Consider the following 20,980-nt stretch of genomic DNA (forward strand, 5'->3'; position numbering starts at 1 on the left):
TAAATATTTCAATGGCACCATTCTAGAGAATACTTGAGTTAAAAATACTATGGACATCCATGGGCTACATCAACTGTTAAGTTACAACCTTCAAAATATCATCTTTTGTGTTCAGCAGAAGAAAGAAATTCATACAGGATGGTTCACCCCAAAATGAATGGTAATTTACGCACCCTCGAGTACACAACCTGTGTGAACTTCTACTGCTGAACACAAAAGATAATGTGAATGTTGGTAACCAAACTGTTGATTGGCCCCATTGACTTCCAAAAGTGTTTTTCTCTTCCATACTATGGCAGTCAATGGGGCCCCATCAGCTGTCTGGTTACCCATATTTCTTCTGTGTTCAGTAGAAGAAATTGATACAGGGTTGGAGCGACTTGGGGGTGAGTAAATAACTATCCTTTTGGGTGAACTCACTGGAACACTACCACCTCTGTCAAAAGTATTAAATTCATGTTATCTAAACTTTATTTGAATGTGATTAGCTGCAAAAAAAACCTTGTCTCTAGTAACTTTATCTTAAAAGCTTTTAAAGCAGTAAAAAGCCGTTAGAGCATTTGTACTTGTTGAGAACAGAAGGAAAGATTGAGAACAAGGAAAGATGGAGAATACAAAGTTCTCATAAAAGCCTATCAAAATATATTCTGATTACTGACAACCTTTATTGATTTTCTATCATGAGATGTACACAAACCATTATAGTTTAGGAAATAACATTTTTACGTGGGGTCTTTTATTTTGACACTGGACTTTGTCTGAAACATGACTTTTCTTACAGAGGATCCGTTCACTGCTGTTAAAGGTACGATCAGTCACTCATTCATATTTGTTAGTTTATGTTGACTACATTGAATAGCTGTGCATTCGACAACTATTTATTTCTGATTCAGGCTCAGTCAAAAGATGTCAAATCTGCACAGTTTCCCAACCGGAGCTTCCAAGCGTCAATCTGTAATTGGAACAAACTGCCAATTCTTTGTCAGTTTCCAGCAGTGAAGTGATGCAGGTGGGTTCATGCCATGTGTTTCCAAATATTTCCCATCTAAAATACCAGATATACTTTACTACGATGTTAATGTCAACGTATCTTTCATAGTGTCTAATGTAACCGGTTTGAAACGAAGTCAGAAATGGCTCATTTGGTCCATAAGAGTCAAAAGAAAGTTGCAAACAAAGCAACTTTTGTATTTTTCTGTCAGGCACTTGAGGGAAAATGGTGTGCGAATATCAAAGGAAAGAATAAATAAATGGATATCTGTCACAATGTTTTATAAATCACTTATGTATTCGAAATGTTTGCTGGTCACAGATTTTGCCACTGGCATGGTTACAAGTACTGTGATCATGTTTATTATACATTATGTTGCCAGTGATGGATTAAGACTCTTTGGTGCCCCTAGGCACTGACACATAGAGACCTTACCCTGTACGTCTGTATGACATCAGTCTGATGTTGGCTTATGTCAAACCAACAGTTCATACATGAACTGTTTACTTGCCCTCGAATTACCCTAAACTAATTTTTGGTTAATTTCTCTTTAAGAATCAGATTGTGTCATGTATGTTGGGTTTTAAGTACACTGACTTTGACCAATGTGAAAGTATTGAATTGTGTGGTGCTAAATGGCATGTGTTTGGCCTTCCTCCGCAAGAGGATGAACACCAACCCTTCCCGTGGACCATAACACTTCAGAGCCCCCAGCAGGATCTTCTGGAGGACAGTAAGAGGTGAGCGTATGTTTTTTTAATTATTTGTCTTCTCCATGGACACTGCAGTGGTTACACTTCAAACAATGATGAACCCATTTATCCCGAATCTGAATCCAGTTTGATGATTCCAATCTACGGATCTGACTACTGAGTTTGAATGTCACTGAGATAATCGGTGAATAGCTGCACGTTTTCAATCGATGTGTGAGGGATTGATTGTTGACTTTCTTCAACAGGTATGCTTCCACACAAAACCAAGAGAGGTCAGGCTGCTCTGGACAGGCTGAAGGTCTTTGATGGCGTCCCACCTCCTTATGACAAGGTAGATTTGTTAATTTAGTATTTCACAGATTAATAGTCAATGATGCTTTTTCACTGCCTTGTTTGAGTCAACTGAGAATACACAAGACTATCTGAGACTTTGCTTTTCCTGGAGTTAGAAATGGGCTTTTTTCCTGTTTTTAATCTCCAATTCTTTTCCACAGAGAAAGCATTCGGTTGTCCCATTTCTCAAGATTGTGCGTCTGAAGCCCACACGCAAGGTGAGTTTATTTTTTGTGATGTCTCTTCAATTATATTTTAAATTTAATGATAAACCAGTTTGCAGTATTACATTTCAAACAATGATGAACCCATTTATCCCGAATCTGAATCCATTTTGATGATTCCAATCTACGGATCTGACTACTGAGTTTGAATGTCACTGAGATAATCTGTGAATAGCTGCACGTTTTCAATGGATGTGTGAGGGATTGAATTTACTTTCTTCAACAGGTATGCTTCCACACAAAACCAAGAGAGGTCAGGCTTCTCTGGACAGGCTGAAGGTCTTTGATGGCGTCCCACCTCCTTATGACAAGGTAGATTAGTCAATTTTGTATTTCACAGATTAATAGTCAATGATGCTTTTTCACTGCCTTGTTTGATTGTCAACTGAGAATACACAAGACTATCTGAGACTTTACTTTTCCTGGAGTTAGAAATGGGCTTTTTCCCCCCGTTTTTCAACTCCAATTCTTTTCCACAGAGAAAGCGTTTGGTCGTCCCAGCTTCTCAAGATTGTGCGTCTGAAGCCCACACACAAGGTGAGTTTTTTTTTTTCTGATGTCTCTTCAATGATATTTTGAATTTGATATTAAACCACTTTGCAGTATTACATTTCAAACAATGATGAACCCATTTATCCCGAATCTGAATCCATTTTGATGATTCCAATCTACGGATCTGACTACTGAGTTTGAATGTCACTGAGATAATCTGTGATTCGCTGCACGTTTTCAATGGATGTGTGAGGGATTGAATTGACTTTCTTCAACAGGTATGCTTCCACACAAAACCAAGAGAGGTCAGGCTGCTCTGGACAGGCTGAAGGTCTTTGATGGCATCCCACCTCCTTATGACAAGGTAGATTAGTCAATTTAGTATTTCACAGATTAAGTTAATGATGCTTTTTCACTGCCTTGTTTGAGTGTCAACTGAGAATACACAAGACTATCTGAGACTGCTATTTCAGAATGTTTTGACGGTATGTAACTGACGAATGGACTGGTCTCGAAGCGTTTAGGTTTACGCCAATTAATTGAAATGCGTTTTACTGCAAGCGGCGCAAATGGTTTTGGCATTGCTTCTTTGCAAAGATCGTCTTGAATAGTATTGTTATCATTAAATGTATAGAAAAGTTACTGGTAGCATATTAATCTGCTAGGTAACACATGGCTAAAGTCAGATGTCCTTTTTGTCGATGATTATTTCGCAACCACAATTAAGTATTTGAGTTTAACGACCATGAGAATACTTTACGTGCACTACCATCTGAGACAAAAAGCTATGTTTTGAAAGAAGCATACAATTATTTGTCAATTCCATACTAATAAAACACCTGATTTCACTTCTTCACAGGTTCTGATCATTGATGGCAGAGGCCATCTACTCGGTCGTCTCGCCGCAAGTGTTGCTGGGTATGTTTATGCTTAAAGAATGTAGTGAAGTTTTTTTTTTAAAAAGTTAGGCTACGCCTTATTTTAAGCTGTGCTTATGCATAATTGGTAAAGTTATATGCATAGTGTATAAGTTACTTAGTGTATTAGTTATAGGACACAAAAGTTTTTTTTTTTTTTTTTTTTTTTTGAAGAGACAGTTCACACATAAGAATGGTTTACTTGCCCTCAAATTACCCTAAACTAATTTTTTGTCAGCTTCTCTTAAAGAATCAGATTGTGACCAGATTGTCATGCATAAAATGGGTCTCAACAGATGTCAATGGCAGTGTTTTTTTGTATTTTATTTATATATATATATATATATACTGATCATTTTAGTCATTCTTGTGCTGTTTACAGGCCACATAATTGTGGTGGTGAGGTCTGAAGGTATCAACATCTCTGGGAACTTCTACTGCAACAGATGTAAGTTTGTTGACCACCTATAAGTATGTTGGGTTTTAAGTACACTGACTTTGACCAATGTGAAACTATTGAATTGTGTGGTGCTAAATGGCATGTGTTTGTGCAGTGAAGTGTTTGGCCTTCCTCCGCAAGAGGATTAACACCAACCCTTCCCGTGGACCATAACACTTCAGAGCCCCCAGCAGGATCTTCTGGAGGACAGTTAGAGGTGAGCGGGGTTTTTTTTATTTGTCTTCTCCATGGACACTGCAGTGGTTACACTTCGAACAATGATGAACCCATTTATCCCGAATCTGAATCCAGTTTGATGATTCCAATCTACGGATCTGACTACTGAGTTTGAATTTCACTGAGATAATCTGTGAATAGCTGCACGTTTTCAATGGATGTGTGAGGGATTGAATGTTGACTTTCTTCAACAGGTATGCTTCCACACAAAACCAAGAGAGGTCAGGCTGCTCTGGACAGGCTGAAGGTCTTTGATGGCATCCCACCTCCTTATGACAAGGTAGATTTGTTAATTTAGTATTTCACAGATTAATAGTCAATGATGCTTTTTCACTGCCTTGTTTGATTGTCAACTGAGAATACACAAGACTATCTGAGACTTTGCTTTTCCTGGAGTTAGAAATGGGCTTTTTTCCTGTTTTTAATCTCCAATTCTTTTCCACAGAGAAAGCATTTGGTTGTCCCATTTCTCAAGATTGTGCGTCTGAAGCCCACACGCAAGGTGAGTTTTTTTTTTTTGTGATGTCTCTTCAATTATATTTTAAATTGAATAATAAACCAGTTTGCAGTATTACATTTCAAACAATGATGAACCCATTTATCCCGAATCTGAATCCATTTTGATGATTCCAATCTACGGATCTGACTACTGAGTTTGAATGTCACTGAGATAATCTGTGAATAGCTGCACGTTTTCAATGGATGTGTAAGGGATTGAATTGACTTTCTTCAACAGGTATGCTTCCACACAAAACCGAGAGGTCAGGCTGCTCTGGACAGGCTGAAGGTCTTTGATGGCGTCCCACCTCCTTATGACAAGGTAGATTAGTCAATTTAGTATTTCACATATTAAGTTAATGATGCTTTTTCACTGCCTTGTTTGAGTGTCAACTGAGAATACACAAGACTATCTGAGACTGCTATTTCAGAATGTTTTGAGGGTATGTAACTGACAAATGGACTGGTCTCGAAGCGTTTAGGTTTACGCCAATTAATTGAAATGCGTTTTACTGCAAGCGGCGCAAATGGTTTTGGCATTGCTTCTTTGCAAAGATCGTCTTGAATAGTATTGTTATCATTAAATGTATAGAAAAGTTACTGGTAGCATATTAATCTGCTAGGTAACACATGGCTAAAGTCAGATGTGCTTTTTGTCGATGATTATTTCGCAACCACAATTAAGTATTTGAGTTTAACGACCATGAGAATACTTTACGTGCACTACCATCTGAGACAAAAAGCTATGTTTTGAAAGAAGCATACAATTATTTGTCAATTCCATACTAATAAAACACCTGGTTTCACTTCTTCACAGGTTCTGATCATTGATGGCAGAGGCCATCTACTCGGTCGTCTCGCCGCAAGTGTTGCTGGGTATGTTTATGCTTAAAGAATGTAGTGAAGTTTAAAAAAAAAAAGTTAGGCTACGCCTTATTTTAAGCTGTGCTTATGCATAATTGGTAAAGTTATATGCATAGTGTATAAGTTACTTAGTGTATTAGTTATAGGACACAAAAGTTTTTTAGGTTTTTTTGAAGAGCCAGTTCACACATAAGAATGGTTTACTTGCCCTCAAATTACCCTAAACTCATTTTTTGTCAGCTTCTCTTAAAGAATCAGATTGTGACCAGATTGTCATGCATAAAATGGGTCTCAACAGATGTCAGTTAATGGCAGTGTTTTTTTGTATTTTATTTATATATATATACATACATACACTGATCATTTTAGTAATTTTTGTGCTGTTTACAGGCCACATAATTGTGGTGGTGAGGTGTGAAGGTATCAATATCTCTGGGAACTTCTACTGCAACCGATGTAAGTTTGTTGACCACCTATAAGTATGTTTGGTTTTAAGTACACTGACTTTGACCAATGTGAAACTATTGAATTGTGTGGTGCTAAATGGCATGTGTTTGTGCAGTGAAGTATTTGGCCTTCCTCTGCAAGAGGATGAACACCAACCCTTCCCGTAGACCATAACACTTCAGAGCCCCCAGCAGGATCTTCTGGAGGACAGTTAGAGGTGAGCGGGGTTTTTTTATTATTTGTCTTCTCCATGGACACTGCAGTGGTTACACTTCGAACAATGATGAACCCATTTATCCCGAATCTGAATCCAGTTTGATGATTCCAATCTACGGATCTGACTACTGAGTTTGAATGTCACTGAGATAATCTGTGAATAGCTGCACGTTTTCAATGGATGTGTGAGGGATTGAATGTTGACTTTCTTGAACAGGTATGCTTCCACACAAAACCAAGAGAGGTCAGGCTGCTCTGGACAGGCTGAAGGTCTTTGATGGCGTCCCACCTCCTTATGACAAGGTAGATTAGTCAATTTTGTATTTCACATATTAAGTTCATGATGCTTTTTCACTGCCTTGTTTGAGTGTCAACTGAGAATACACAAGACTATCTGAGACTGCCATTTCAGAATGTTTTGACGGTATGTAACTGACGAATGGACTGGTCTCGAAGCGTTTAGGTTTAAGCCAATTAATTGAAATGCGTTTTACTGCAAGCGGCGCAAATGGTTTTGGCATTGCTTCTTTGCAAAGATCGTCTTGAATAGTATTGTTATCATTAAATGTATAGAAAAGTTACTGGTAGCATATTAATCTGCTAGGTAACACATGGCTAAAGTCAGATGTGCTTTTTGTCGATGATTATTTCGCAACCACAATTAAGTATTTGAGTTTAACGACCATGAGAATACTTTACGTGCACTACCATCTGAGACAAAAAGCTATGTTTTGAAAGAAGCATGTACAATTATTTGTCAATTCCATACTAATAAAACACCTGGTTTCACTTCACAGGTTCTGATCATTGATGGCAGAGGCCATCTACTCGGTCGTCTCGCCGCAAGTGTTGCTGGGTATGTTTATGCTTAAAGAATGTAGTGAAGTTAAAAAAAAAAATGTTAGGCTACGCCTTATTTTAAGCTGTGCTTATGCATAATTGGTAAAGTTAAATGCATAGTGTATAAGTTACTTGGTGTAATAGTTATAGGACACAAAATTTTTTTTCTTTTTTGAAGAGACAGTTCACACATAAGAACGGTTTACTTGCCCTCAAATTACCCTAAACTAATTTGTCAGCTTCTCTTTAAGTATCAGATTGTGACCAGATTGTCATGCATAAAATGGGTCTCAACAGATGTCAGTCAATGGCAGTGTTTTTTTTTTGTATTTTATTTATATATATATATATATACTGATCATTTTAGTCATTCTTGTGCTGTTTACAGGCCACATAATTGTGGTGGTGAGGTGTGAAGGTATCAACATCTCTGGGAACTTCTACTGCAACAGATGTAAGTTTGTTGACCACCTATAAGTATGTTGGGTTTTAAGTACACTGACTTTGACCAATGTGAAACTATTGAATTGTGTGGTGCTAAATGGCATGTGTTTGTGCAGTGAAGTATTTGACCTTCCTCCGCAAGAGGATTAACACCAACCCTTCCCGTGGACCATATCACTTCAGAGCCCCCAGCAGGATCTTCTGGAGGACAGTTAGAGGTGAGCGGGTTTTTTTTATTATTTGTCTTCTCCATGGACACTGCAGTGGTTACACTTCGAACAATGATGAACCCATTTATCCCGAATCTGAATCCAGTTTGATGATTCCAATCTACGGATCTGACTACTGAGTTTGAATGTCACTGAGATAATCTGTGATTAGTTGCACGTTTTCAGTGGATGTGTGAGGGATTGAATGTTGACTTTCTTCAACAGGTATGCTTCCACACAAAACCAAGAGAGGTCAGGCTGCTCTGGACAGGCTGAAGGTCTTTGATGGCATCCCACCTCCTTATGACAAGGTAGATTAGTCAATTTAGTATTTCACCGATTAATACAGTCAATGATGCTTTTTCACTGCCTTGTTTGATTGTCAACTGAGAATACACAAGACTATCTGAGACTTTGCTTTTCCTGGAGTTAGAAATGGGCTTTTTTCCCCCGTTTTTCATCTCCAATTCTTTTCCACAGAGAAAGCGTTTGGTCGTCCCAGCTTCTCAAGATTGTGCGTCTGAAGCCTACACACAAGGTGAGTTTTTTTTTTTTTCTTCTGATGTCTCCAATGATATTTTGAATTTGATATTAAACCACTTTGCAGTATTACATTTCAAACAATGATGAACACATTTATCCCGAATCTGAATCCAGTTTGATGATTCCAATCTACGGATCTGACTACTGAGTTTGAATGTCACTGAGATAATCTGTGAATAGCTGCACGTTTTCAATGGATGTGTGAGGGATTGAATTGACTGACTTCAACAGGTATGCTTCCACAAAACCAAGAGGTCAGGCTGCTCTGGACAGGCAGAAGGTCTTTGATGGCATCCCACCTCCTTATGATAAGGTAGATTAACTTAATCTGACTAATGATGCTTTTTCACTGCCTTGTTTGAGTGCCAACTGAGAATACACAAGACTATCTCTGAGACTGCTATTTCAGAATGTTTTGACGGTATGTAACTGACGAATGGACTGGTCTCGAAGCGTTTAGGTTTAAGCCAATTAATTGAAATGTTTTACTGCAAGCGGCGCAAATGGTTTTGGCATTGCTTCCTTGCAAAGATCGTCTTATAGTATTGTTATCATTAAATGTATAGAAAAGTTACTGGTAGCATATTAATCTGCTAGGTAACACATGGCTAAAGTCAGATGTGCTTTTTGTCGATGATTATTACGCAACCACAATTAAGTATTTGAGTTTAACGACCATGAGAATACTTTACGTGCACTACCATCTGAGACAAAAAGCTATGTTTTGATAGGAGCATATACAATTTTGTCAATTCCATACTAATAAAACACCTGGTTTCACTTCTTCACAGGTTCTGATCATTGATGGCAGAGGCCATCTACTCGGTCGTCTCGCCGCAATTGTTGGCCAAGCAAGTGTTGCTGGGTATGTTTATGCTTAAAGTCCGCGTGAACCGGAAGTTGCAACTGAATTTATCTCAGTGTTGTGACATATTTCTGAGAGAAACGGAATACTAAATGAGAAAAAATAGTGGGCATGGCTTTTTTTTCCAACTAGCACCTGATTGGATCTAGAAAAGTAGGTGTTTCATTCAGCCTGTCTTCTGTCAGTTGGAGGGGCGTGGTTACGGATGTTAAGCAGACACCAAAACCGTCAAACCTACGTCATCAGGGAAGGTCCTCCAATGCAGAGGGGAGGGGCATTTTCAGATTTTGATTAAAGATTACGAAGCCAAAACACTTTTTTTTGTGTGGATTGACTTGCATGGATTAATTGTTCACCACAAAACAATCAATTTAGGCAAACAAAGTAAATATGGTAAATTTTGATATCATGTGGACTTTAAAGAATTTAATGAAGTTTTTATTTTATTTTTTTAGGCTACACCTTATTTTAAGCTGTGCTTATGCATAATTGGTAAAGTTATATGCATAGTGTATAAGTTACTTGGTGTAATAGTTACAGGAAAGTTTTTTTGAAGAGCCAGTTCACACATAAGAACGGTTTACTTGCACTCAAATGACCCTAAACTCATTTTTGGTCCGCTTCTCTTTAAGAATCAGATTGTGACCAGACTGTCATGCATAAAACGGGTCTCAACGGATGTCAGTCAATGGCAGTTTTTTTTTTATACTGGATTTTAGTAGTAATTCTTGTGCTGTTTACAGGCCACATAATTGTGGTGGTGAGGTCTGAAGGTATCAACATCTCTGGGAACTTCTACTGCAACAGATGTAAGTTTGTTGACCACCTATAAGTATGTTGGGTTTTAAGTACACTGACTTTGACCAATGTGAAACTATTGAATTGTGTGGTGCTAAATGGCATGTGTTTGTGCAGTGAAGTATTTGGCCTTCCTCCGCAAGAGGATTAACACCAACCCTTCCCGTGGACCTTATCACTTCAGAGCCCCCAGCAGGATCTTCTGGAGGACAGTTAGAGGTGAGCGGGGTTTTTTTTTTTCTTTTTCTTTTTTCTTCCCATGGACACTGCAGTGGTTACACTTCGAACAATGATGAACCCATTTATCCCGAATCTGAATCCAGTTTGATGATTCCAATCTACGGATCTGACTACTGAGTTTGAATGTCACTGAGATAATCTGTGATTAGTTGCACGTTTTCAATGGATGTGTGAGGGATTGAATGTTGACTTTCTTGAACAGGTATGCTTCCACACAAAACCAAGAGAGGTCAGGCTGCTCTGGACAGGCTGAAGGTCTTTGATGGCATCCCACCTCCTTATGACAAGGTAGATTAGTCAATTTACTATTTCACAGATTAATAGTCAATGATGCTTTTTCACTGCCTTGTTTGAGTGTCAACTGAGAATACACAAGACTATCTGAGACTTTACTTTTCCTGGAGTTTGAAATTGGCCTTTTCTTTTTTCATCTCCAATTCTTTTCCACAGAGAAAGCGTATGGTCGCCCCAGCTCCGCTCAAGATTGTGCGTCTGAAGCCCACACGCAAGGTGTTTATTAATTTATTTTTTGTGATGTCTCTTCTATGATATTTTAAATCGCTTTTTTTCAGTGTTTTTCCACAGCAAGTATGAGTTCAATGATCATGAATCCACTTCATGCACTACCAGCTGCAGATATATAAATATTCCTTGTTTTACCTTGGCTATAAATTCCAGATTATTTGAAACCCCATAGATTTTGCCACTTAATTCTCAGCCTTTAAAAAAATTAAGTGACCCACTCGTAACAATTTCCTGCTTTCTTTCTCTAGTTTGCCCTGCTTGGAAGATTGGCACATGAAGTTGGCTGGAAGTACCAGGCCATCACCGCCACCCTGGAGGAGAAAAGGAAGGAAAAGGCCAAGCTCCGTTATTCCAAGAAGAAAGTTCAGATCAAGCTCACCAAGCAGGCAGAAAAGAACGTTGAAAGCAAGATCGCAAAATACACTGATGTTCTTAAACAGTATGGTGTCATTTGAGCTGTTCCTGCAGTCAGTCAAAATAAATGTGTATAGAAACTATTGTCTTGAGTGGGTTGTTTCTCTTTTCCTTTTTACAAATGGCATATTTGGTTTGCTAAACTGTCATAATTTAATGTTTTTGTGGCACCATTCCTTAAGAGGATACTTGAGTTCAAGTGCATTTCTACAACTGGTTAATTAAATTGACAACGGTTTCTAATGGCAGTCTACAAAAATGGTGCAATGGAGACTCATTAAAACACTATGCTTTTAAAAGCTCATTTAGAAAGCTGTTGATTAACTTTAAAGGAATAGTTAACTTAAAATGAATATTCTGTCATTTACTCACACTCATGTTTCAAACCTGTTTAAAGTCGTCTTCAGCTGAACAAAAATATGTATTGAATATGTCAGACCAGTTAGTAGTTGTGCCCCATTGACTTCCATTGTAGGAAAATACAACTACAGAATTTATTAAGTGATTAAGTATGTTTACTGGCCATGTGTTCATTATATACATGATGCTTATTGTGAATAGGCTTGTTCTGAAAAGGATATTCACCCAAAAATGAATGGTCATTTACTCAACCTCAAGCTGTTCCAAACCTGTATAAATTTCTTCTGCTGGACACAAAATAAATATCGGTAAACAGAATTGACATTGGACCCATTGACTACCAAAAAGTCTTTCCCCCCCCCCCCCCCCCCCCCCCCCCCTCTTCTCCATACTGTTGAAATCAATAGGACCCATCAACTGTCTGGTTACCCATATTTCTGTATAAATGAATACAGGTTTGGAACGACTTGGGGGTGAATAAATAAGTATAATTTTGGGTGAACTTCAACACTACCACCTCTGTCAAAAGTATGTATGTTAAACTAAACTTTATTTGTATGTAGTTGTGACTAGCTGCAAAAGCTTTCTTAAAAGCTTTTAAGGCAGTAAAAAACAGCATTTGTACTTATTGAGAACAGAAGGGAAGATGGAGAATACAAAGTTTTCGTAAAGCCTGTCAAAATATATGCTACACAAACCATTATAGTTTTGGCAATAACGTCTACGTTTTGCTTAGGGTCTTTTATTTTGACACTAGACTCGTGAATTCACGTGACACCGACTTTCAGTTTGAAACATGGCTTTACTTACAGAGGATCAGTTCACTGCTTTGCAGCTGCTGTTAAAGGTGCGATCAGTCACTTATTCATATGCAGTTTGTCAGTTTCTGTTGACTACATTGAATAGCCGTGCATTCTACAACTATATTTATTTCTGATTCAGGCTCCGTCTAAAGATGTTGTGCGTCAAATCTGCGCTGAGAGTTTCCCAGCCGGAGCCTCCAAGCGTCAGTCTGTAATCGAAAAAACTGCCAATTCTCTGTCTGTTTCCAGCAGTGAAGCGATGCAGGTGGGTTCATGCCATGTGATTCTAAATATTTCCCAGCTAAAATACCAGATGTACTTTACTCAGATGTTAATGTGAAAGTATGCGTTTCATTCATAGTGTCTATTGTAACTGTAACCGGTGTGAACCCGAGTCAAATGGCTCATTGGTCCATAAGAGCCAAAAGAAAGTTGCAAGCAATTAATAATATTACATTTATTTTTCTGTCATTGTGAGAAAGATTCAATAAATTAATATTAATTAATGTCGCAATGCTTTATAAATAATTTATTTATTTAATGTTTGCTGGTCACATGTTACCTTAATGTGATCATGTATATTATAGGCTAACATGGTTGCTGTATTTTTCAGATGGGCAAACTAAGTAGCTTTGATATAATGTGACTTTACAATCATGTTTACATAATTTCAAGATGTTTTTTTCCCCCTTAATTTATAGTTGATACATTTGAGAAATAGGCCTACTTTAGCAGCTCTTTTCAGATCCTTCGAACCCAAAAGGAAATTTTGGTCACAGGTGTTATTGGTTGGATTGAATAGGTTAATGTTCCTTACAAAGCATACAAAACCACATAAATGTTGTTGGTGTTAATACATCCTTTTTTATTATTATTCCTCAACAGTTGCTGACAGCTTTTCACACACTCTCGCATGATGTTGTGTACCAGAATCTAACCTCTCCGGAACAGATCCTGTCAATTTTCCCAGAATCATTCCACTCTAACCTAAAGAATCTGATCACCAAAATTATCTTGGAAAACAGGTGGATACTTCTTTTAAACCTCCTTTTAGATCGTCAAATAACTGTACTGCAGAAATGTACCCTGCAGATAAGGCCATAACATGTTTTGATGTAAAATATTTCAGTGTCACATGGAGAAATGATGCTTTGTCAAATCAAAGTGAGTTTGATTTCTCATATTTTCATTGTGTTGCATGCAAGGTGTTTGATGACATTGAATTTTATGCTTGTGGTCCATAATGAAACCATGTTTCATAGTTTCACTGCCAAAGCTGGTAGATTTGGAGTGGCGAGTGGACATGAAAACGGCTTCGGACTCCTTGAGTCGTATGGCTGTGCCAACCTGTCTGTTGCAAATGAAAGTAAGATGCAGACATAATATATGCTGAAATTTAAAATGACTATTTATTACCAGATATGTCTAATTTAAGATTGGTTTACAACAGTTATTATTCTGAAATAAGAATAAAACATTGGTTTAAAACTGTATTTTGATGAATGTAATATTTGGTAGTCCATATTTCAGACTTATAATTTTTTCAAAATACCTCTCACAACTCTGTGTGTTTACCGAAGCTCCAGGACACTCCGTGCATTAACGACGGTCCAAGTGAGTCCACAGTTACAATGGAGCTGAGTAGAGAGACACTGGACACCATGATAGACGGTTTGGGTCGCATCAGGGACCAGTTGACTGCAGTGGCAAGGAAGTAGAGCAGAATGACAGATGTTGCCACCACACCTTTCTGTGGACATTCAGAAAAAATTTTTTTGATGCAAAACAAAAAACCACAACAACAAAACAATGGACATTAAAAATAAAGAATTGTAAACTGGGTTATCTGATTCCATTAGTTGGTTCTTGTTTTAAAATGAGGTTTGTTTCATGTTTATAATCTTTGTTATATAAAAGTTGTCCGTTGATGTTTTTTTTTTCCATTCTAGAAGTAATTTTTATAGTCATGTGAAATTTTCACAGCAGTAAACTGAAGAAAATGCTAAGCTAGTTTGCAAGTTTTAATAAATTGACTTAATGCAACTTCTTGGGTATTACATCACTTTCATGACTTACAGTTTTTATAACGTGAGTTAAAAGAGTTGGTTGTATGGCCACGAGAGGCGCTGTAACCTTTAAAATCTTTCCTGACACTAGGACATATTTCAATGTAAAAGTTTCAGCTGCAATGTCTGGGGAGGAAAATAACTCTATAACTCTTTACATTTTTTTTTTTGTGAAATCATGGAAAGGCTAGACAGGATTAACTAAAAAATAAAGTCCAAGCGGGAAAAAGAAACGTAAATAACAAGAGAAATACAACTCATGAAGAACCTAAGGCATTTCCAAAAAAACAGGGCGGAAAAATCACTTTGCAGTCCATGGTAAAATAAATAGAATACATTCGAGCGAAAAATACAAGAAAACAGACATAGCACTATAAGTTAAGGCTCTAGGATATATATATATATATATAATATTCATAAAATTAATATTGAAAATTAGAGGTTTATATCTATAATATCTATATTTAGAAAGTCCATGTTAATGGTATATTTAGAATGTCCATGTTAATGGTACGAGGTTTAATTTTGACAGGCGGGTGAACCCGGAAGAGTAAAGCAGTGTTTACAGTTGCATGCTGCTTGTATTTGTAATGGTGCTCGCTTTTTTGAAGTGATGATAAGGCACTTGTACTGCACTGCAGGCGCGGGAATGGAGGAACTGCTGGCCGAGGAGGTACAACACAAACTCTGCGCTTTTCAAGTGAGTTGATCACCCTTTATTTCATTGAGCTTGTTCATTATTGTATGACATAAATGTTATTCTAAAGTAAGTATGTAAAGTTCTATGAAATTGACATTCTCAAAACTTTTTAAATTACCTGACAGCCTCTACAGGGCATTTAAAATTATGTAAGCGATGCCTTAATGAACATAAAAGTAAATTAAAGAAGTCCGAACAAAGATCAGCCCATATTAACTAGATAGATTTACTCTGCATATTAAAGCCATGTTCCACATTTCCATAATGTTGATAAAGTTTTTTTTGTGTGTGCTGTGTGTCAGGTGGAGCAGATTCCAGGTAGAGTGTTCTTTTGCTGCAGTGCCGATATGTACACTGTGACACAACTCAAGTCTGCAGAGAGGCTGTTTTTACTTCTGCGCAAAGCTGAACCTATTTCACTTCCCAAAAACCCAGGTGAGTATGAATGAGAAGTCTGCCCTGGCAAACAAACTCTTCCCATTCTGTCCCATTCATAGTCTTATTTGCATTAATGAAATCACATTTGGTTTTAGCCAGTCTGCAGGCTGTTAGAAGCCTTTAGTTGTGTTATTATCCTACATGTACATTATACTTACAGGCAACCCATTTTACTGATCTTCACTGTTTTTATTTTAATAGCAAAGGCAGCTGCTGTTATAAAGGAGAGAGTGGTAGGAGCTCCAGACATTTGGAAGCAGACCCTCTTAACCTGGACAGCCATACAGGAAGAGCTTCAGTCCAGCCAGCAGCGTGGACACAAGAGAAGGAGAGAGGAGGATGAGGAGGAGAGATCGACTGTAGCAGATGAATCCACACACACTCTCACCTCAAGCACACACTTATTAAATAAACCAAGTGAAATGGATAAGGAGTCACATCAGCACACACCATCCTTCAGAGTGAGCTGCCGCTGTAGTGGAGTCATTGCCCGCTCTTATACTGCTCAGGTGTGTGTGTGTGTGTGTGTTTTGTATGTGTAGTGTGGTTCAATTCAAAAAATCTAAATCTGGTAATAAACAGACACTAAGGATTAAAAAAATTATTAGGTGAATTAAAATTTTAATAAATTATATGTGTATATGTGTTATATGTAATGTCATTAGTGGTGAGTCCACACACCACAACTATTACGATAATGGCATAGAGCAATTATATAATTAAAATCACTTTCACAATGATCAGAATCCATTCTGCTTTAAACAGCTCAAACAGGCATTTAAAGTGGATGAAATATTTTGAGTTGATATGGTCACTAATATAGTTATCGCTATCTTTTATAATCATTATTCTTGGTGTGAACAGGCGTTTATTGTGGTTGTGTGTGTGTCTTCAGAGACTGAGTCGTACCATTGGGATGGCCATCAAAGAACATCTTGGGTGGAAGGTGGACCTGAGAGAGCCTGTTCTTGAGGTATGCACACTCACTTAATAAAATAAAAAATAAGTTCATAAACACACACTGAACCACAGGCATTCAAATATTAATGCATAAATGCATATACTACATAAGCTAATATGTTTACAGTTACAATGAGGTTAGCCATGACTATTTAAATGTTACTGTTTGGGTTGTCTCTTTGTGTAACTAGGTGAATGTGTATTTAAGCGATGACCATTGCGTTGTAGGTATCCCTCTTTTGAAGTAAGTATCTTCACATTATTTAATTTTTTTAAATCTACCAACTTAAGATCTAATTCAGATAATGTGTGGTTTCTTCAGGCATCCTTTGGCCAGTCGTTCTTATATGAAACACAACGGGTTGCGTTCTACAATAGCCTGGGCCATGACCTCTCTTTGCCCTAAACAGGTGAGGTCCAGAATGACAAACATGTATGCAAATGCACACACGCACATGGTAGAATCATTAAATTAACAGCATTAAAGCAGTATATCCAGTGTCTTGGGGTGGGTGGTGGCAAGTCTTTATCTTTACAAGGAAAAATAAAAAAATGGGGATTTGACGTCATATCAAGCATATTAAAAATGTACATTACCGGTCAAAACTTTGGGAATGGTTCTATTTTTAGATGTTTTTTTAAAGAAGTCTCTTATACTCCACCAGTTTGATAAAAAAAAAATACTGTAAAAACAGTAATATTGGGAAATATTATTAAAATTTAAAAGAATTGTTTTCTATTTTAATATATTTTAAAATGTAATTTATTCCTGTGATGCAAAGCTGAATTTTCAGTAGTGTTAAATGATTATAGAAATGATTCTAATATGCTGATTTAGTGCTTAATAAATATTTATTAGTATTATTAATGTTGAAAACACCTTGTGCTGCGTAATATCTTTGTGGCATCTGTGGTACGTTTCAAAAGAAAGTTCAAAACTACAATGTTTTATTTGTAATATAAATCTTTTGTAACATTATAATAATGTAACACCTCCCTATAAGTCCACTTTAGTTAAGGTTTGTTAATGCATTAACTAATATTAACTAACAATGAGCAATACATTTGTTACAGAACATATTAATCTTTGTTAACATTAATTTATAAAAAATACAACTGTTCATTGTGTTGTGCTCTGTGATGTTTCATTTGGCAGGAAGTTAAGCTGCAGCTCCGACATGCCAACTGCCCTGCCACACTTAATGAGAGAGATTGTTAGTTGTTAGTTCATGTTAGTTCAGGTTCATTAACTAATGTCAACAGATACACATGTTATTTCATATTACCGGTAATTAAAGATCAAATTCAAAACCAAAATGAATACATCAATATTAAAGGGATAGTTTTACCCAAAAAATTATAATTCTGTCATAATTTAAAAAGTTATTTTGAAGAATGTCGGCAACCAAACAGTTGTGGGGTCCATCAACTGTTTGGTTACCGACATTCTTCAAAATATCTGAAGAAGAAAGAAATTCATACAGTTTTAGAACAACTTGAAAGTAAATAAATGACGGAATTAAAATTTTTGGGTGAACTATCCCTGTAACTAACAAAATAACAGCTTTTTAATATTTCTGTCTTTCTCTCCACAGCTGAATGATTGTGTGATTTTAGACCCAATGTGTGGAGTTGGAGCTGTGTTGTTGGAAGCAGCTCAGGAGTATTCTGTACGTAAACACCACTCTGAACACCACATGCAGCTCTTGCACACACAGAATTGACGTCTGACTGTATACGTTGTGTGTGTGTGTGTGTTCAGAATGCTGTATTTCTAGGCATGGATACAGAGACGTCGCAGTTGCAGAAAGCTGCAGAGAACTTAAAAGCGTCTGGGATGGAAGAAAGAGTGCAGCTACTTCGGTCCTCCGCCATGGGTTTGGACAAATTCTCTCCTCTTTCATCATCACTGACCTCATTTAGCCAACAGCTAGTATAAAAATAATCTCGGGTGATATGGATACAAGCGATAAATGCAGATGTAGTACGGGGTATAAAACATTTTGTGATCGAGTAAGGAATGTGTGTGACCACATTGCATTGTTAAAATCAGCATAAAATGGAAGTTGCGATAGTCTTTTCTTTGCTATTGTGACACACATTCGAGTGAAACGGATTCTCGAACAAGAAGAAATGTAGTGCGGGACTTGATTTTGTTCTTTGGGAATTGTTTAGATGGTTGTGGTATCTCATGTGAGTGACTGGTTGTCCCGCTCTCACGCCTGTAAACACGTCATCAGAGAAGAGATGTCGCTGCAAGAGGGAGGCAAAGTTATGTTGATTAAAGATAATGACTAATAAGGGCATATGAATTTTAGAAAAATAATGATGTGCACTGATAAAATCATTTATAATAAATACTGCAATACAGTATTCCATAAAAAAATAAAATAATTGTTGATTTTGACTTTATGGTGACATTTATGTACATCTTGACGCGCCTGACAATTGCGAACCTGCACTAAAACAAGGGCTTAAATCCTTTTCTTGAGAATAAACTTAAAGAGCCTTTTTCTCCAATTTTGTTCTTCTTCTGTTCCTCAGAGATCCCTCTTGCTGATGGGGCCGTTGATTTTGTGCTCTGTGATGTTCCATTTGGCAGGAAGTTCAGCTGCAGCTCTGACATGCCAACTGCCCTGCCACACTTACTGAGAGAGATGGAGAGGTGCATACTTTGAGCATATGTGTATTGGTTCTCCTTCAATTTCTATACTTTTGGGCTGTAGTTGTATAGTCAATGTGTTTTTCTTTCTGCAGGGTAATTCGTGTTGGTGGACATCTTGTTCTGTTACTGAGTTTGCAGCTTTCCGCACAGCTTAAGAAGATCATTTGCACACACAAACACAACCAACACTTAAACTCCTCGGATACAAACAATGTTCACACTGACCCCTCAAACACATGCAATGAAAGCACTGACAGACCGAAAACCTTAACCTTTCACAAATCAAGCTCTGAAGCGTCGAATACACCGTTATTGATCAGCTCATTGCAAGCGCAGAGGACACACAAGGTTAGTCTTGGCAGCACAGATGCATATATACACACCTACACCAAAATACAACACTCGCACTGAAATGCTTGTGGACAATCAGACTTGACAACAAAGGACCAACATGCTAATAAAATCTATTTAAAAGATTTTTATGCTGTATTTTATTAAAAATACCTTAACAACTAATTGTAATATGATTGTGGTGTGTATGGATCTGAGAGACTGGTTTGCACAGTATTCAAATGAAAACAGATTAATTTTTTTAGGAAAATATTATTATTATTTACTAATTACCTCAGTACTAATAGTGCCTTCTAAACAACTTTATTGCTGTTTTTATGTTGTATAATGGTTGTGGTGCATTGTTGGCTCTTTCACAGTTAGTTAGTTTTTTTTTTTCATTATTGCAACTTTATATTTTGTAAACTTTATATTTCATCTTAATTTTCTCATATTTTCTATGTAATTTATAATGTGATATTATCACTAGTAATTAGACCATTATAGATGTATACTATTTATACTTTTTATTAGAGGATTTATTTTTATTATTATGAATGTTTATCATGTGCCACACTAGCAACCGAGTGGCGAGTTTTGCCACTGCAAGCACCACTCACATTTGTTAGACATATATTTATATAAATATAAATATATATATATATATAATCTATAATCTATATACAATCTATTATTAAATGTATGTTTACTCATTTGAAATATCTATCCCATGTATTAATTTCATTCAGTACTTTGTGTTTATAAACCTACTGAAACAGATACTGCACCATATAAAATCATCAACTTGTTTATCTTAGTTTGTTTATCTTAGCAGTTTGAAAAGCCTTAGAAACACTTAGGCAAATGTATTTTGTTTTGCTCTGTTGAATTGGAGTTTAACTTGCCTATATTGCTCCAAAAAAAGTTGTTTTTCAGTGCTTTAACATTAAAGTGATTTGTAGGTATAGCAGATACTACATTACAGAGACAGAAACACCCCCAGACATTATAATGTGGTCCTATTCAAAATAAATTCTCCCCATTTGGGCCTTGATACAGCTTAGCAATGTGAGACTTTAAGCAGCCGTTTCAGCACCAGAACAGCTTCCGGGTGGAAAATATTGACCTAAAATGGTCAAATTAGTTGGGTTCAGGAAAACAAATGGTTCCAATTATTTCAAATACAGTGTACCTAACACACCCAGAGCCCAAGTTGTGGCAAAATAGTTTTTGGAGAATTTGTAGTTACTGCCTTTTTCCTTGGTATGGTGCCACATTTTGGTAAGTAATACAAAGCAAGAATACAGTAACTGCAAAATAGGGGTAAAATATCAAATTAAATATGAGGATTGATCTGTACAAAGAATAAGCTAATATAAAGTAACAAAACAGCCACATGTCCAATAATC

At 36.9% G+C, this 20,980-nt stretch overlaps 2 protein-coding genes and 1 pseudogene across 4 annotated transcripts; all 3 read left to right on the plus strand.

Annotated features, from left to right (window-relative positions):
• Positions 1-67: 67 nt before the first annotated feature.
• On the plus strand, positions 68-11,349 carry LOC307009766 (large ribosomal subunit protein uL13-like; annotated as a pseudogene). The gene is made up of 21 exons (XR_013800714.1): positions 68-1,009; positions 1,656-1,731; positions 1,950-2,035; positions 2,199-2,255; positions 2,488-2,573; positions 2,741-2,798; positions 3,032-3,117; positions 3,613-3,671; positions 4,053-4,118; positions 6,271-6,372; positions 6,589-6,674; positions 7,169-7,227; positions 7,600-7,665; positions 7,772-7,873; positions 8,090-8,175; positions 9,199-9,272; positions 10,016-10,081; positions 10,188-10,289; positions 10,513-10,598; positions 10,761-10,820; positions 11,084-11,349. The product of XR_013800714.1 is annotated as a large ribosomal subunit protein uL13-like (transcript).
• A 729-nt stretch (positions 11,350-12,078) lies between these two features.
• Positions 12,079-14,545, plus strand: commd9 (COMM domain containing 9). The gene is made up of 6 exons (XM_079632396.1): positions 12,079-12,456; positions 12,552-12,677; positions 13,298-13,437; positions 13,542-13,576; positions 13,675-13,778; positions 13,993-14,545. Exons 1-6 carry the CDS (start codon positions 12,406-12,408, stop codon positions 14,128-14,130), a joined length of 594 nt encoding a protein of 197 aa, XP_079488522.1. The 5' UTR covers positions 12,079-12,405; the 3' UTR covers positions 14,131-14,545.
• thumpd2 (THUMP domain containing 2) lies at positions 14,533-20,197 on the plus strand. 2 transcript variants are annotated; one of them, XM_079632395.1, is made up of 11 exons: positions 14,533-14,796; positions 15,120-15,178; positions 15,481-15,613; positions 15,818-16,125; positions 16,512-16,589; positions 16,768-16,820; positions 16,899-16,986; positions 18,172-18,246; positions 18,339-18,453; positions 19,121-19,241; positions 19,334-19,971. In XM_079632395.1, exons 2-11 carry the CDS (start codon positions 15,128-15,130, stop codon positions 19,650-19,652), a joined length of 1,341 nt encoding a protein of 446 aa, XP_079488521.1. In that variant the 5' UTR covers positions 14,533-14,796; positions 15,120-15,127; the 3' UTR covers positions 19,653-19,971. The 2 variants fall into 2 exon arrangements, with proteins under 2 accessions (XP_079488521.1, XP_079488520.1); XM_079632394.1 differs by lacking the exon at positions 14,533-14,796 and having other exon boundaries at positions 14,952-15,178; positions 19,334-20,197.
• The last annotated feature ends 783 nt before the right edge of the window (positions 20,198-20,980 follow it).

The sequence above is a fragment of the Phoxinus phoxinus genome (assembly GCF_949152265.1).
Source record: "Phoxinus phoxinus genome assembly, chromosome: 13".
In the NCBI taxonomy this organism is placed as follows: domain Eukaryota; kingdom Metazoa; phylum Chordata; class Actinopteri; order Cypriniformes; family Leuciscidae; genus Phoxinus; species Phoxinus phoxinus.

Coding starts and splice junctions, on each gene's coding strand:
- thumpd2 (XM_079632394.1), top strand. CDS start 15,092: ATGATAAGGCACTTGTACTGCACTGCAGGCGCGGGAATGGAGGAACTG. Junction 15,614..15,817: donor TTCACTTCCCAAAAACCCAG/GTGAGTATGAAT, acceptor TTATTTTAATAG/CAAAGGCAGCTGCTGTTATA. Junction 18,454..19,120: donor ACTTCGGTCCTCCGCCATGG/GTTTGGACAAAT, acceptor TCTGTTCCTCAG/AGATCCCTCTTGCTGATGGG.
- commd9 (XM_079632396.1), top strand. CDS start 12,406: ATGGCTTTACTTACAGAGGATCAGTTCACTGCTTTGCAGCTGCTGTTA. Junction 13,438..13,541: donor AAAATTATCTTGGAAAACAG/GTGGATACTTCT, acceptor AAAATATTTCAG/TGTCACATGGAGAAATGATG. Junction 13,577..13,674: donor TGATGCTTTGTCAAATCAAA/GTGAGTTTGATT, acceptor CATGTTTCATAG/TTTCACTGCCAAAGCTGGTA.